This window comes from Pongo pygmaeus, chromosome 12 (assembly GCF_028885625.2).
Source record: "Pongo pygmaeus isolate AG05252 chromosome 12, NHGRI_mPonPyg2-v2.0_pri, whole genome shotgun sequence".
In the NCBI taxonomy this organism is placed as follows: domain Eukaryota; kingdom Metazoa; phylum Chordata; class Mammalia; order Primates; family Hominidae; genus Pongo; species Pongo pygmaeus.
Genome location: NC_072385.2, coordinates 25,629,876 through 25,646,185, shown reverse-complemented (window position 1 = coordinate 25,646,185; position 16,310 = coordinate 25,629,876). Strand labels below are relative to the sequence as shown.

The 16,310-nt window shown below is 35.6% G+C and overlaps 1 protein-coding gene across 1 annotated transcript in view; it reads left to right on the top strand.

The window, feature by feature from the left end:
- LOC129030780 (ankyrin repeat domain-containing protein 36C-like) overlaps positions 1-16,310 on the top strand; it is a 175,447-nt gene that overhangs the window by 30,622 nt on the left and 128,515 nt on the right. Inside the window, exons 9-17 of the mRNA XM_063649066.1 lie at positions 1,506-1,534; positions 1,628-1,700; positions 3,386-3,414; positions 3,509-3,581; positions 6,514-6,544; positions 9,317-9,386; positions 11,950-12,010; positions 12,558-12,588; positions 15,358-15,427. Of these exons, the coding sequence (XP_063505136.1) occupies positions 1,506-1,534; positions 1,628-1,700; positions 3,386-3,414; positions 3,509-3,581; positions 6,514-6,544; positions 9,317-9,386; positions 11,950-12,010; positions 12,558-12,588; positions 15,358-15,427 (467 nt within the window). The remainder of the gene's footprint in view (positions 1-1,505; positions 1,535-1,627; positions 1,701-3,385; positions 3,415-3,508; positions 3,582-6,513; positions 6,545-9,316; positions 9,387-11,949; positions 12,011-12,557; positions 12,589-15,357; positions 15,428-16,310) is intronic.

Here is a 16,310-nt window from a genome sequence, read left to right as displayed (position 1 = left end):
ATCTGAGTAGTAAGATTATATTCTTCCCCACAGTGAAATTGGCAAGAACGATTGGACAGCAGTGCAAGATATAACAGGCTAAGGGACAGCATATTCTTGCTTTAATTCTACAGCATGTTTCCATCATAAAGGGAAGGAGAAAGAGATTAAGTAATAAAAATTATAGGCATCAGATCATATTGTTAAAACCACATGGAAGAAGTGATTGGAATAACACATAAACAATGTAGAAAGAGAACTAAGGAGACATCTGATGTGGTAATTATTTTACTCAAGGAAGAGGGATTGAGGCAAGAAGGAGGGAAAAGAAGATGTTATTTATGTAATTTTGGGGTTTCTGCTGCAGAAACCTGATGGGACTCACTTCAGATGCATTTGGAATATTTGCATAAAAGATTAGATTTTGGCTGCTCCAGGAACTACTGGAAGCAGGATAGAGTGCTAGAATCGTGAGGACCCACAGTGACTCATTACCCCTCTTTGTTACTATTGGGCATCAGAGATATATGTTTTGTTGGTATTAGCTATTCGAATAGGATAATCATGAATATGCATACATTGGCTTTGTTTTCCAAGGAACTAACTTTGGGATAAAATAGCAATTTAATGAAAATACTTTAGAGAATAACATGATCCTTCAAACCAGACTATTTTAGAAACAAAAATAATGTTGAATTCATTAATTGTCTCCTAAAGTGGTTATTTTCAGTGAATATCAGAGCAATTTCCAAATGGAAAAGCTTATTCATATCTAATGTTTTTAGTAACTTTATTTTGTACAAGTATGCAAAATTTGATGGTTTATTATACTTTTTGTTGAGGTTTATATATTATACCTTCTTGCCATGAGTGGATGAAGAAACTTTCTGAAGGCTAAACTAGAGGATACAAGAAATGTAGGCACATTATGACACCACGGGGGTGTGAGAAATAAAGAATATTATATACTAGGATTCACCAAACATATATTTAAGCTGATCAATTTGGGACACTTCCGCAGGGTACTTGGGAAGTGTACATTCAACTAAAGTGCCATTGTCATTGTGTACCTGCTCAATTGTCAGGCAAGTTTAAGAGCATGATAAATATTTGTAGTATAATGGTAAAAATCCTTCTGATGTCTTACATGAAAGACATGCAGGAGCATTAATCACCTGCTTCGACATTGATTCCCAGGTGTATGAGTTGCTGCTCTGATTTTAGATCACGTTTGTCCTCATCACTTGACATATCCACATTGATATAGACACAGTTTTATTGTAGTAATAGACATATGAAGAATAATATCACGTATGAAATTGGACGTGTTTGTTTCGTGAAGACTATACTTCTGTTTACTACAGTGTAATTCTGTCATGTTCCGGTCCCAATACACAAAGTAGAAAACAGCAAAGCCTACGCTAATTCAGGCAGGAGGATACAGCTTGATGCTAACACTGCATGAATGTATGGATAACTTTATCATATTTACATATGAGTGATTATGTATCCCTTTTGGTTTTCAGTGTCTTCTCAGAAACAACTGGCCTTGAAGGTATTACAGTCTCATTCATATTTTGAATTATTAACTGTATAGTCTATGAAATATACTGTATGTATTGATTATTTTGTTTGAAATCCCATTCAGGATACAAGTGACAAGAAAGATTCTGTTTCAAACATAGCCACAGAAATAAAAGATGAACAAAAATCTGGGACAGGTAATTTTGCAATACACATTTAATATCATGTACATTCAAGATAGAGGAGAACTTCCCTTCCCCGAATAAATCAGCAGGGGGCTCATTGAAGCTGTGCATTCTGATTCAGCGGGCCTGCGATTCTGCATTTTTAATAAGTTCTGGAGTGATGGTGATTCTGCTGATTTTTGGCCATGATCCGAGTAGTAAGATTATAGACTTCCCTACATTGAAATTGGGAAGAAGAACCATTGGAGAGCAGTTCAAGACATAACAGGCTGAGGGGACAGCATAATTTTGCTTTAATTCTACAGCACGTTTCCATCAAGAGGGGAAGGAGAACAAGATGAAGTACTAGAAATTGTAGGCACCAGATCACATTGCTAAAACCAGAGGGAAGAAGTGATCGTAATAAGCCATAAACACTATAGAACGAGAAGTAACGAGACCACTGATGTAGTAATTATTTTCCTCAGGGAAGAGGGATTGTGAGGCAGGAAGAAGGGAAAAGAAGTTATTTATTGAATTTCAGGGTTTCTGCTGAGGAAACCTGAGGGAACTCACTTCAGATGTGTTTAGAATGTTTGCATAAAGGAAGATTTGATTTTGGCTGCTCCAGGAACTACTGGAAGCAGGATACAGTGCTAGAATTGTGATAAACCACAGTCACCTGTTACCCCTCTTTGTTATTATTGGGCATCAGAGATATATGTTTTGCTGTTATCAGTTAGTCAGATGAGATAAATGTAAATATGCATACATTGGCTTTGTCGTTCAGAGAGCTAACTTTTGGATAAAATAGCAATTTAATGAAAATACTTTAGAGAATAACATGATCCTTCAAACAGACTATTTTAGAAACAAAAATAATGTTGAATTCATTAATTGATTCATAAAATGGTTATTTTCAATGAATATTGGAGTCATTTCCAAATGTGAAAGCTTATTAATGTCTAATGCTTGTAGCAGTTTTATTTTGTAGAAGTCCGTCAATATTGATAAATGATGATACTTTTTATTGAGGTTTATATATTATACCTTATGGCCGTGAGTGGATGAAAAAACTTTCAGAAGGCTAAACTAGAGAACACAAGAAACTTGGGCAGTTATTACACCACTTGGGTCCGAGAAATAATGAATACTGTCTACTAGGATTCACCAAACATATATCCAAGCTGATCAATTTAGGACACTTCCACTGAGGAGATGTGAAGTGCACATTCAGCTGAAGTGTCATTGTAATTGTGTACCTTCTCAGTTATCAGGCAAGTTAAAGAGCATGATGAATGGTTGTAGCATAATGGTGTATTTCCTTCTCATCTCTTGCACTAAAGACATGTGAGAGCATGTGTCACCTGCTTTGACATTGATTCCCAGGTGCATGAGTTGCTCCTCTGTTTTTAGACCACATTTGTTTTTAGCCCTCCGCATAGCCACATTGGTACTGACACTGTTTCATTTTAGTTTTAGACATATGACAAATCATATCACTTTTGAAATTGTAAGTGTATATTTCATGAAGCCTGTATTGGTGTTCTCTTCAGTGTATTTCTGTCATGTTCCAGTCCCAAGACACAAAGTATAAAACATAAAAACCTAAACTAATATGGGCAGGAGGATACAGCTTGATGGTAACAGTGCATGAATGTATGGATAATTTTATCATATTTACATATGATTGATTATGTATCCCTTTTGCTTTTCAGTGTCTTCTCAGGAACAACCAGCCTTGAAGGTAATTACACATTCATTTCTGTTTTGAACTATTAACTATATAGTCTGTGAAATATACTTTATATATTGATTATTTTGTTTGAAATCCCATTCAGGCTACAAGTGACGAGGAAGATTCTGTTTCAAATATAGCCACAGAAATAAAGGATGGAGAAAAATCTGGGACAGGTAATTTTGCAAAACACATTTAATGTCATGCTCACTCAGGATAGAAGATAACTTCTCTTCCCTGAATAAATCGCAGGGGGCTCATTGAATCTGCACATTCTGATTCAGCAGCCCTGAGATTCTGCATTTGTAATAAGTTCTCGGGTGACGCTGACGCTACCGGTCCTTGGCCATGATCTGAGTAGTAAGATTATATTCTTCCTCACAGTGAAATTGGCAAGAACGATTGGAGAGCAGTGCAAGATATAACAGGCTAAGGGACAGCATATTCTTGCTTTAATTCTACAGCATGTTTCCATCATAAAGGGAAGGAGAAAGAGATTAAGTAATAAAAATTATAGGCATCAGAACATATTGTAAAAACCACATGGAAGAAGTGATTGGAATAACCCATAAACAATGTAGAAAGAGAACTAAGGAGACCTCTGATGTGGTAATTATTTTACTCAAGGAAGAGGGATTGAGGCAAGAAGGAGGGAAAAGAAGATGTTATTTATGTAATTTTGGGGTTTCTGCTGCAGAAACCTGATGGGACTCACTTCAGATGCATTTGGAATATTTGCATAAAAGATTAGATTTTGGCTGCTCCAGGAACTACTGGAAGCAGGATAGAGTGCTAGAATCGTGAGGACCCACAGTGACTCATTACCCCTCTTTGTTACTATTGGGCATCAGAGATATATGTTTTGCTGGTATTAGCTATTCGAATAGGATAATCATGAATATGCATACATTGGTTTTGTTTTTCAAGGAACTAACTTTTGGATAAAATAGCATTTTAATGAAAATACTTTAGAGAATAACATGATCCTTCAAACCAGACTATTTTAGAAACAAAAATAATGTGGAATTCATTAATTGTCTCCTAAAGTGGTTATTTTCAATGAATATCAGAGCAATTTCCAAATGGAAAAGCTTATTCATATCTAATGTTTTTAGTAACTTTATTTTGTATAAGTGTGTGAAATTTGGTGGTTTATTATACTTTTTTGATGAGGTTTATATATTATAACTTCTTGCCATGAGTGGATGAAGAAACTTTCTGAAGGCTAAACTAGAGGATACAAGAAATGTAGGCACATTATGACACCACAGAGGTGTGAGAAATAACGAATATTATATACTAGGATTCACCAAACATATATTTAAGCTGAGCAATTCGGGACACTTCCACAGAGCACTTGGGAAGTGTGCATTCAACTAAAGTGCCATTGTCATTTTGTAAATCAGCAGGCGGCTCATTGAAGCTGCACATTCTGATTCAGCGGGCCTGAGAGTCTGCATTTGTAGCAAGTTCTCAAAAGATGATGATTCTGCTGATTTTTGGCCATGATCTGAGTAGTAAGATTATAGACTTCCCTACATTGAAATTGGGAAGAAGAACCATTGGAGAGCAGTTCAAGGCATAACAGGCTGAGGGGACAGCATAATTTTGCTTTAATTCTACAGCACGTTTCCATCAAGAGGGGAAGGAGAACAAGATGAAGTACTAGAAATTGTAGGCACCAGATCACGTTGCTAAAACCAGAGGGAAGAAGTGATCGTAATAATCCATAAACACTATAGAACGAGAAGTAACGAGACCACTGATGTAGTAATTATTTTCCTCAGGGAAGAGGGATTGTGAGGCAGGAAGAAGGGAAAAGAAGTTATTTATTGAATTTTAGGGTTTCTGCTGAGGAAACCTGAGGGAACTCACTTCAGATGCGTTTAGAATGTTTGCATAAAGGAAGATTTGATTTTGGCTGCTCCAGGAACTACTGGAAGCAGGATAGAGTGCTAGAATTGTGATAAACCAGTCACCTGTTACCCCTCTTTGTTATTATTGGGCATCAGAGATATATGTTTTGCCATTATCAGTTAGTCAAATGAGATAAATGTAAATATGCATACATTGGCTTTGTCGTTCAGAGAGCTAACTTTTGGATAAAATAGCAATTTAGTGAAAATACTTTAGAGAATAACATGATCTTTCAAACAGACTATTTTGGAAACAAAAATAGTGTTAAATTCTTTAATTGACTCCTAAAATATTTATTTTTAATGAATATTGGAGTGATTTCCAAATGCACAACCTTATTCATATCTAATGCTTTTAGTGACTTTATTTTGTGTAAGTATATCAAATTTGTTAATTTTTTACACATTTTGATTAGGTTTGTATATTATACCTTGTTCCCATGTGTGACTGACAAAACTTTCTGAAGGTTAATCCAGAATATACAAAAGTATAGGCTCATTATTATACCACATGGGTATGAAGAATAATGAATACCATAGAATAGGATTCACCAAACATATATGCAAGGTGACCAGTTTGGCACACTTCCACTGAGGAGCTTTGAAGTGTACGTTCATCTAAAGTGTAATGGTCATTGTGTACCTGCTCAATTGTCAGGCAAGTCAAAGAGCATGATGAATATTTGTGGTATAATGGTTTAAATCCTTCTGATGTCTTGTATGAAAGACAAGGGTGATCCTGGCTCACTTCAACTTTCACTTTCTGAGTTCAAGTGATTCTCCCGTCTCAGTCTCCTGAGTAGCTGAGTTTACAGGTGTGCACCACCAACCTCGTAATTTTTGTATTTTTACTAGAGACCAGCTTTCACCATGTTGGCCAGGTTGGTCTCGAACTCCTGACCTCAAGTGATCCACCCACCTCAGCCTCACAAAGTGCTGGGATTACAGGCGTGACCCACCGGGCCCTGCCTACATGATCTTCTTGTAATTTTTAAAATTTTTTAAAAATAAAGATAGAGTGTTTCTGTGTTGCCCAAGCTGGTCTGAAATGCCTGGGCTTCTCAAGTGATACTTCTGCCTCAGCCTTTTGAGTAGCTGAGATTATAGGAACAAGTCACTGTGCTCTTTTGTTTTTAATATTTTATAGGTTCCTATTGTTGATTTAAAATGCGTTTTACTTTTTGTTTAATAGTGCTCCCTGCTGCTGAACAGTGTTTAAACAGGTATGATTTCACAGATTTTTTAAAGTGATAGTTAACTTAGTGAATAGAAAGAATAGAAACTAATATCTGTTTAGTGTTCTACTCTGTGCTAGACACCATATTACATGCTTAATATTGATCATGTCATGTCATCTCCACACAGCTTTACAAACTATTTGTGCTATTATTGCATTTTTACTAATTAAGCAACTCTGCTTTAAAGAGGTTGAAATATTGGCTCATGGTTCCACAGTTAACAGGTAGCCAACCCATGATTTGACCATCATCCTGCCTGGCTCTCAAATCACTTCATTTACCCCTCAGCATAAATGGATACAGACCTATGCAGCAATGTGATCACGGTACTGGTTTAACTCAGATCAATTCAGAAAGTCACATTTTGTTATGCGTTGACTCTCTTTAGAGTGTTCCTTAGAAGTCTGGCTACTCCAAAAGTTTGCCCAAATATTTTGGAAATGGCAGTGGTAACCATATTACATTTTTTTAACCATCAAAATTTTAAAGGCAGATATCAGTTACCTGTGGCCACAGGACCCTAAGTTTTTCATATGCAAGACGAGGCCAGTCCTAGAAAAATATTATCTTACTGTGCTTGGTGAATATCTAAATATAGTCCGTGTTATGTTAACTATATTTAGCATATATTAAAAGGATATTTCTAATTCATTTGTCTACTTACTGCCTACCCAGTTAGGTTTTCTCTTTTAGTGAGTACCCTGCCTAGTTTGCTGAAGCTTTTTCTTATTTTCTGGATTCTTTTATTTTCCTTCTATGACATTTTAATAATATTTTCTTGATTTCTTTTTACTTCTCTTCTGCTTTCCTTATGATCTTCTACTATAGTTTTCAAGAATGGCAGCTAAATATTTCCCATTTTCCTATAGACAAAATCAGAGGTGCATAGAATTTCAGAATGTTAAGAAATCCTAGAGACTAAACAAAATATCCTCTAGTACTTGAATCCTTGCTTAACATCCTGATCAAGTGGTTGTTCAGGTGGAGAACCTGAAACTCAAAGAGAGAAAATTATTCGGATACAATAAATCAGAGAAATGAGAATTGTGCTCAGGTTTCTTAGTACAAAACCCAGTCTTCTTTTACATCATTCTGTCATTGAGTGATTTTAGTTTTAGAAAGAGGGAGTGGCTCTAGTGAACACAGTGGAAGAGGATGAGAATGGAATGAGCTGTTTAACCCAATGAAAGTGGATAAGAATGGAATTTGCAGGGGACAGCCAAATTTGAAGAGATGCAAACTCTTAGTTGGACAGAAATGAGGGTTTTAGGAAAAAATCTGGATTTTTGGTTTAATGCAAGTTTGATAAAGATAAGGGAATTGAAAACACAGGTTGTTGGGAGCTATCAAGAAAGGCATATTAGAATACCGCGTTCAAGGAGTGTTGAGGAGGTTGCTGCCTTTTTGTTCGTTTAACTGGAGGAACTGACAAATTTCAAGGTTTTATTGAAAAATGTTAAAAGAATTTGAGCCACTGGAAAGAGTCTCCGGAGCAGATAGGAATGTGGTATCATCTTCTTCCATCCCACCTTACAGAGGGCTTAGAATCTCTCAAGAACTAGGGAGCTGCAGATTGCTTAAGTACGTAGATCTGTGACCCAGGGTGGATGTCTCTTTTTTTCTGACTCTTTTCTCAATTCTCTCATGTACATGTAGGGTAGGGGAAATGTAGGATTGGCTGACAAACCAGCAATGAAGCTTCATTTGGGTAGTTGGTAACATGCGTATGCTTGGGGTGGATGACTGAGACTAACTTACTTTCCAGAAGCAGAGGAATAGAGAGCTCCTACTCTCAATTATGTTAGCCCATTTTTGAGGACTCTGGGCTTTCCTAGGCTGAAGATGTAGACTGGAGATTGCCACGGATCCCTGCAGAAGAGGGATGCAGAAGTGGGAGCCCATAGGAAGGAAGATATTTAGATAGTGATGAATGAAATGGAGCTATAAGTACTTAGGAGGGAGACTTTTCCAGCAGTCTCTCTCTTGGGTATCTGAGTGTCTATGAAGGTTCTTAAGCTTGCTGGTTTTTGTGGATCTGAATGAGGCAGGATGTATATAATGACAATAATTGGATTTTAAAATTTTTAATGTTTTAATCTTCTGTGAAGAGTATTCCCAATAACAACATAACAACATATACATTTGTACTTTGACTTTTGTACACTCAGCTTTCAAACATTTGCAGTGTTTCAGGGGGCTCCCTGTAGTGTTCTAGGGTGAAGAGAATCAGTGGGCCCTCTTTAAGTAGCTTACATGCTGAAGATCCAAGACTCCCATTTTCCAGTGACAGAGATTAGTCTTTGAATCAGGAATAGATAATGGAGAAGAGACAGTGCCTTTTCTACCTTGTTTTAGGTTATCAGTTTTACTGCAGTTCAGTAACAAAAGTTGTGTCAGATATCAACTGGATTTTCAGTTTAGCCTTAAGGGCAGATAATTTATAAGGACAATTTATTGTCTGGCTATGCCGTTATAATGCCTGTCACTATTTGTTATGGGTTTAAGGGTGAGTCTGCATTGGATATTTCATAGGTTGGGAGAGGTGGAGGCAGAAATAGGTAACTGAAATGTTTTCTAAAACGGAAGCCATATCTAAATTATACCAAGAAATATTATTTAATATTCAGAGAACTGAGTTTCCTCAGACTTTGTTTTACCATTTTTTTTTGGAGGGGGCATGCATGTATAGACTGACGATTTTTATTTTCTTTTAAGAAATGAACGTGTTCATTTTTGTTGTATCTTTTTGCTCTGTAGGAGGCTCTACAGACCGGATACTGTTGCACAGCCTGTGACAGAGGATGATGAGTTTGATTTGGAATCTGAGGTAGAGTACTCTCTTGTGAAATTAATTTTCTCACTGTGAATCTCATTTTTTATATTATTTTCTTCTAAAACTTAGCAGTTGTCTACCTATGATTGTTTTATGTTAGTATTAAAACTTTTATTAGAGATAACCATTTTAAAGAGATGGGAGGGGTTAATTTTAATTTTTTTTACTTTGGCAAATAAGAAATAGTTGATAAATACTTTGAGAGGTGTGACGTGAAAAAAAATTGATGGAAAATGCACAGTGACAGAAAAATGTTGTGTGGGAATACTTTCCCACAATAGAGGAGATGCAAGTTTTGGTCTAGGCTTATTTGAGTAAGTGTTTTTACTTTGAGTTATATATCATATGAGTATGACTAATAATACCTGTGTTTAAATGAATCTTTGTTACATCAGATGACTTATTATGGGAATCATGGAATCACCCTGTTACACATAGCATATAGTTTCTTTTTATTTCTTGTACACCTATTTTAACATCATACAGTATTTTTGCAGAGAGCTACTTCTTTATTTTTATTCTTGGTTCTATAATTAGACTAAAATAGTATTACAAATTGCGGAAATTTAACTAGCCTTGGTATCATGTGCCTGTAGTCCCACCTATTCAAGAGATCAAGCCAGGAGAATTTCTTGAGCCCAGGAGTTTAAGACCAAGCTTGGCAATATAGCAAGAGCTTATCTCTAATTTTAAAAAGTTGTTGAAGATTAGAAATTTAAATTCTGTTGTCAAATCTGTATTAGAGAGGGTTTACACTGTGTTTTCCAGGTCCTTTTTATTAAGAGTATACTTTAAACTCTTTATCTAATTGAAGAATATGCATTTTGTTTAAAATAACAACCTGTTTGATAAGCAGAGAGTCTTCATTTTCCTAAGGTCAGACTTTAATTTCACAAGGTTTGTGCACTGTAATTAAAAAAAATGTCTACTCAGGGTCTTTGTATCACATTCTAAATTTTAAATATCAGAGGCTTTTGTGTTAAGTTATTGAAAAATAATTGTAAAACTCCTGCATTACTATGAGCCACTGCAAGCTAGAAAACCTATTTGTATGTATCCTGGAGTACCCAGAATAATGTGTTGCATGTAAGAAATATTTTATTAGTGTTTAATGTGAATCAACAGACAGGCAAATAGGCTTTTTTTACAATGGAAAGTTACAGGTAACATAATATGCCTAAGATATCTAATAATTAAATCTATTAAACATCTTGAATGTTTTGAATTTATCTTTTCTTCTAATGTTGAGAATGTATAAGTTGAGGTGAGTTATGTTGAGAAAATATGTCATATAGAAGAAAATAAAGTTTAGAAAAGATGGAAAGGAAATAGGAAAGGTAGATACAGCATGTTTTCTAATATCTTCCAACTGGAAGCTTGGATTAGGATTTTAGATTAAATTTTCTTAAATTTTTAAAGGCCCAACCATGTTCTACTAAATACATATTTTTCAGGACATACATTACTCTTTTGAATTCTGAATAAAAATTCTTTCTCCCGGTTGTAAGTTGCTGGAATTTTATTGTTTTTTTTTTTTCTCTCTCTCTCTGTGTCTCTGTCTCTCTCTCTCTGTCTGTAGTAAGAATGTTTCAGCTTTCAGGTGAATGATCATGGTTAACTCTTGGGATGTGTTATTTTATAATAAATAAATTAAAGTCTTTATTACATAAGTATTTACACAAAACAAATTGTCGAGTAAATGCTAACCAGTGTTATTAGGCATATATTATGAATGCAAGCTTTTGTTTTCAGCTCATTTTTGATTGACTGGTCATGTCTCTCTTTTTGTTTGTTTCTCCCTCCTTCCCCTTTGTTTAAAAATGATTTACCTCAGTCTAAACTTTTTCCTTGCAGACCGCATGTCTTTAGTGTCTATTCTCTCATTTCACCTCTGTTTCTGTTGTCAGGATACTTAGTTACAGCTTTCTATTTAGTAGCTATGTGTGGCCTTCATTCATGAATCATTGCTCCATAAGGTGGATGGTTGCTTTGTTCTGTCTTCTTTGGAAGGAGCTGAAGTTATACAATAATTTGTTTTTAGCTTTTGACACACAGAATAGAAGCAACTTATACTGTTTCCGATGCTAGCCCATTTAAATATAGTACTACTAAAAGCTACATTCTCACATTTTTTCCCACAGAAAGTAATTCACACAAATATACATATATATCATGCATAAATATTTTGAAAAATAAAGTGATTAATTGACTTTTTATTATTAGTTTTGTTCAGTAATACTCTAAATTACATATGAGTAAATTTTTGTCCCAGTTCGTTGTGGTTAATAAAAGAAACTAATGGATATCATAGTATTTGTATAATAATCAACTGGGGTTGAAAGGAGTAACATTTTGAGAATATATGTGTATCAGCAATCATAATCATCATCCCATGTGAATACGTAGATAAGTAAATGGCAGACTTGTGGTTTGAATCTAGATGAGAGTGTCTTCAACGTCTATATTTTTTTTCTGTTAGATCATGTAGTAATGGTGGCTATTATCATTATTTAAATTGCTCCATGTTATTCTTAAACCTATTGTGTTTTTCTTCTAGATTATTTCAAAACCATACATCCGAAAGAGAAGGATTATTTCTGTAGAATCTACAGCAGATGGTAAGCTATTTGAAGTCTGCCTATTGTATTATTTACTTATTCTTCATTTATTTGTCTTTTTTTTTTTTTGTGAGATCCAGTCTTACTAGTCTGCAGCCCAGGGTGTGGTGCAGTGGCACAATCTTGGCTCACTGCAACTTCCACCTCCTGGGTTCAAGTGATTCTCCTGCCTCAGCCTCCCAAGTAGCTGGGATTACAGGTGCGCAGCACCACATCTGGCTAATTTTTGTATTTTTAGTAGATATGGAGTTTCACGATGTTGTCCAGGCTGATCTCAAACTCTTGATTTCAAGCAATCAACCCACTTAGGCCTCCCAACTGATTGATTACAGGTGTGAGCCACCGTGCCAGGCCTTCTGGATAAGGATAGAATCTTGCCGTGTTGTCCAGGCTGGTCTCAAACTCCTGGACTTCTCAAGTAATACTTCTGCCTCATCCTCCTGAGTAGCTAAGATTGTAGGAACAAGCCACTGTGCTCTTTTATGTTTTTAATATCCTATAGTTTTCTATCATTGATTTAAAATGCATTTTACTTTTTGTTTAACAGTGCGTCCTCCTATTAAAGAGTGTTTTGTCAGGTATGATTTTACAGATTTTTTAAATTGATATGTTTAATGAAGTGAATAGAGAGAAGAGAAACTAGTATCTGTTTAGTGTTCTACTCTGTGCTAGACACCATATTACAAGCTTAACATTTATCATGTCATGTCATCTTCACACAGCTGAGAAACTATTTGTCCTATTATTGCGTTTTTACTAATTAGGCAACTCTGCTTTAAAGAGGTTGAAATATTGGCTCATGATTCCACAGTGAACAGGTAGCCAACCCAAGATTGGACCATCATCCTGCCTGGCTCTCAAATCACTTCTTTTGCCCCTAAGCATAAATGGATAGAGATCTATGCAGCAATGGGATCATGGTACTGATTTAAACCAGATTAATTCAGAAAGTCACATTTTGTTATGCATTGCCTCTCTTTAGAGTGTTCCTTAGAAGTCTGGCTACTCGAAAAGTTTGTCCAAATATTTTGGAAATGGCAGTGGTAACCATATTACTTTTTGTTTTAACCATCAAAGTTTTAAAGGCAGTTATCAGTTATCTGTGGCCACAGGACCCTAAATTTTTCATAAGCAAGACCAAGCCAATGCCAGAAAAATATTATCTTACTGTGCTTGGCGAATGTCTAAATATAGTCCATGTTATGTTAAGTATATTTAGCATATATTAAAAGGATATTTCTAATTCATTTGTCTACTTACTGCCTACCCAGTTAGGTTTTCTCTTTAAGTGAGTACCCTGCCTAGTTTGCTGAAGCTTTTTCTTATTTTCTGGATTCTTTTATTTTCCTTCTACGACATTTTAATAATATTTTCTTGATTTCTTTTTACTTCTCTTCTGCTTTTCTTATGATCTTGTACTATAGTTTTCAAGAACAGCAGCTAAATATTTCCCATTTTCCTATAGACAAAATCAGAGGTGCATAGAATTTCAGAATGTTAAGAAATCCTAGAGACTAAACAAAATATCCTCTAGTACTTGAATCCTTGCTTAACATCCTGATCAAGTGGTTGTTCAGGTGGAGAACCTGAAACTCAAAGAGAGAAAATTATTTGGATACAGTAAATCCGAGAAATGACAATTGCACTCACGTTTGTTAATTCAAAACCCAGTCTTCTTTTACATCATTCTGTCATTGAGTGATTTTAGTTTTAGAAAGAGGGAGTGGCTCTAGTGAACACAGTGGAAGAGGATGAGAATGGAATGAGCTGTTGAACCCAATGAAAGTGGATAGGAATGGAATTTGCAGGGGACAGCCAAATTTGAAGAGAAACTCTTAGTTGGATAGAAATGAGTGTTTTAGGAAAAAATCTGAATTTTTGGCTTCATTACAAGTTTGATAAAGATAAGGAAATTGAAAACACAGGATGTTGGGAGCTATCAAGAAAGGCATATTAGAATATGGCATTCAAGAGGTTCTGAAGAGGTTGCTGCCTTTTTGTTCGTTTAACTGGAGGAACTGACAAACTTCAAGGTTTTATTGAAAAATGTTAAAAGAATTTGAGCCACTGGAAAGAGTCTCCGGAGCAGATAGGAATGTGGTATCATCTTCTTCCATCCCAGCTTACAGAGGGCTTAGAATCCCTCAAGAACTAGGGAGCTGGAGATTGCTTAAGTACATAGATCTGTGACCCAGGGTGGATGTCTCTTTTTTTCTGACTCTTTTCTCAATTCTCTCATGTACATGTAGGGTAGGGCAAATGTAAGACTTGCCGGCAAACCAGCAATGAAGCTTCATTTGGGTAGTTGGTAACATGCGTATGCTTGGGGTGGATGACTGAGACTAACTTACTTTCCAGAAGCAGAGGTATAGAGAGCTCCTACTCTCAATTATGTTAGCCCATTTTTGAGGACTCTGGGCTTTCCTAGGCTGAAGATGTAGACTGGAGATTGCCACGGATCCCTGCAGAAGAGGGATGCAGAAGTGGGAGCCCATAGGAAGGAAGATATTTAGATAGTGATGAATGAAATGGAGCTATAAGTACTTAGGAGGGAGACTTTTCCAGCAGTCTCTCTCTTGGGTATCTGAGTGTCTATGAAGGTTCTTAAGCTTGCTGGTTTTTGTGGATCTGAATGAGGCAGGATGTATATAATGACAATAATTGGATTTTAAAATTTTTAATGTTTTAATCTTCTGTGAAGAATATTCCCAATAACAACATAACAACATATACATTTGTACTTTGACTTGTACACTCAGCTTTCAAACATTTGCAGTGTTTCAGGGGGCTCCCTGTAGTGTTCTAGGGTGAAGAGAATCAGTGGGCCCTCTTTAAGTAGCTTACATGCTGAAGATCCAAGACTCCCATTTTCCAGTGACAGAGATTAGTCTTTGAATCAGGAATAGATAATGGGGAAGAGACAGTGCCTTTTCTACCTTGTTTTAGGTTATCAGGTTTACTGCAGTTCAGTAACAAAAGTTGTGTCAGATATCAACTGGATTTTCAGTTTAGCCTTAAGGGCAGATAATTTATAAGGACAAATTATTGTCTGGCCCTGCCATTATAATGTCTGTCCCTATTTGTTACGGGTTTAAGGGTGAGCCTGCATTGGATATTTCATAGGTTGGGAGAGGTGGAGGCAGAAATAGGTAACTGAAAGGTTTTCTAAAACGGAAGCCATATCTTAATTATACCAAGAAATATTATTTAATATGCAGAGAACTGAGTTTCCTCAGACTTTGTTTTACCATTTTTTTTGGAGGGGGCATGCATGTATAGACTGACGATTTTTATTTTCTTTTAAGAAATGAACGTGTTCATTTTTGTTGTATCTTTTTGCTCTGTAGGAGGCTCTACAGACCGGATACTGTTGCACAGCCTGTGACAGAGGATGATGAGTTTGATTTGGAATCTGAGGTGGAGTACTCTCTTGTGAAATTAATTTTCTCACTGTGAATCTCATTTTTTATATTATTTTCTTCTAAAACTTAGCAGTTGTCTACCTATGATTGTTTTATGTTAGTATTAAAACTTTTATTAGAGATAACCATTTTAAAGAGATGGGAGGGGTTAATTTTAATATTTTTTACTTTGGCAAATAAGAAATAGTTGATAAATACTTTGAGAGGTGTGACCTGAAAAAAAAATTGCTGGAAAATGCACAGTGACAGAAAAGTGTTGTTTGGGAATGCTTTCCCACAATAGAGGAGATGCAAGTTTTGGTCTAGGCTTATTTGAGTAAGTGTTTTTACTTTGAGTTATATATCATATGAGTATGACTAATAATACCTGTGTTTAAATGAATCTTTGTTACATCAGATGACTTATTATGGGAATCATGGAATCACCCTGTTACACATAGCATATAGTTTCTTTTTATTTCTTGTACACCTATTTTAACATCATACAGTATTTTTGCAGAGTGCTATTTCTTTATTTTTATTCTTGGTTCTATAATTAGGCTAAAATTGTGTTAGAAATTGTGGAAATTTAACTAGCCTTGGTATCATGTGCCTGTAGTCCCACCTGTTCAAGAGATCAAGCCAGGAGAATTTCTTGAGCCCAGGAGTTTAAGACCAAGCTTGGCAATATAGCAAGAGCTTATCTCTAATTTTAAAAAGTTGTTGAAGATTAGAAATTTAAATTCTGTTGTCAAATCTGTATTAGAGAGGGTTTACACTGTGTTTTCCAGGTCCTTTTTATTAAGAGTACACTTTAAACTCTTTATCCAATTGAAGAATATGCGTTTTGTTTAAAATAACAACCTGTTTGATAAGCAGAGACTCTTCATTTTCCTAAG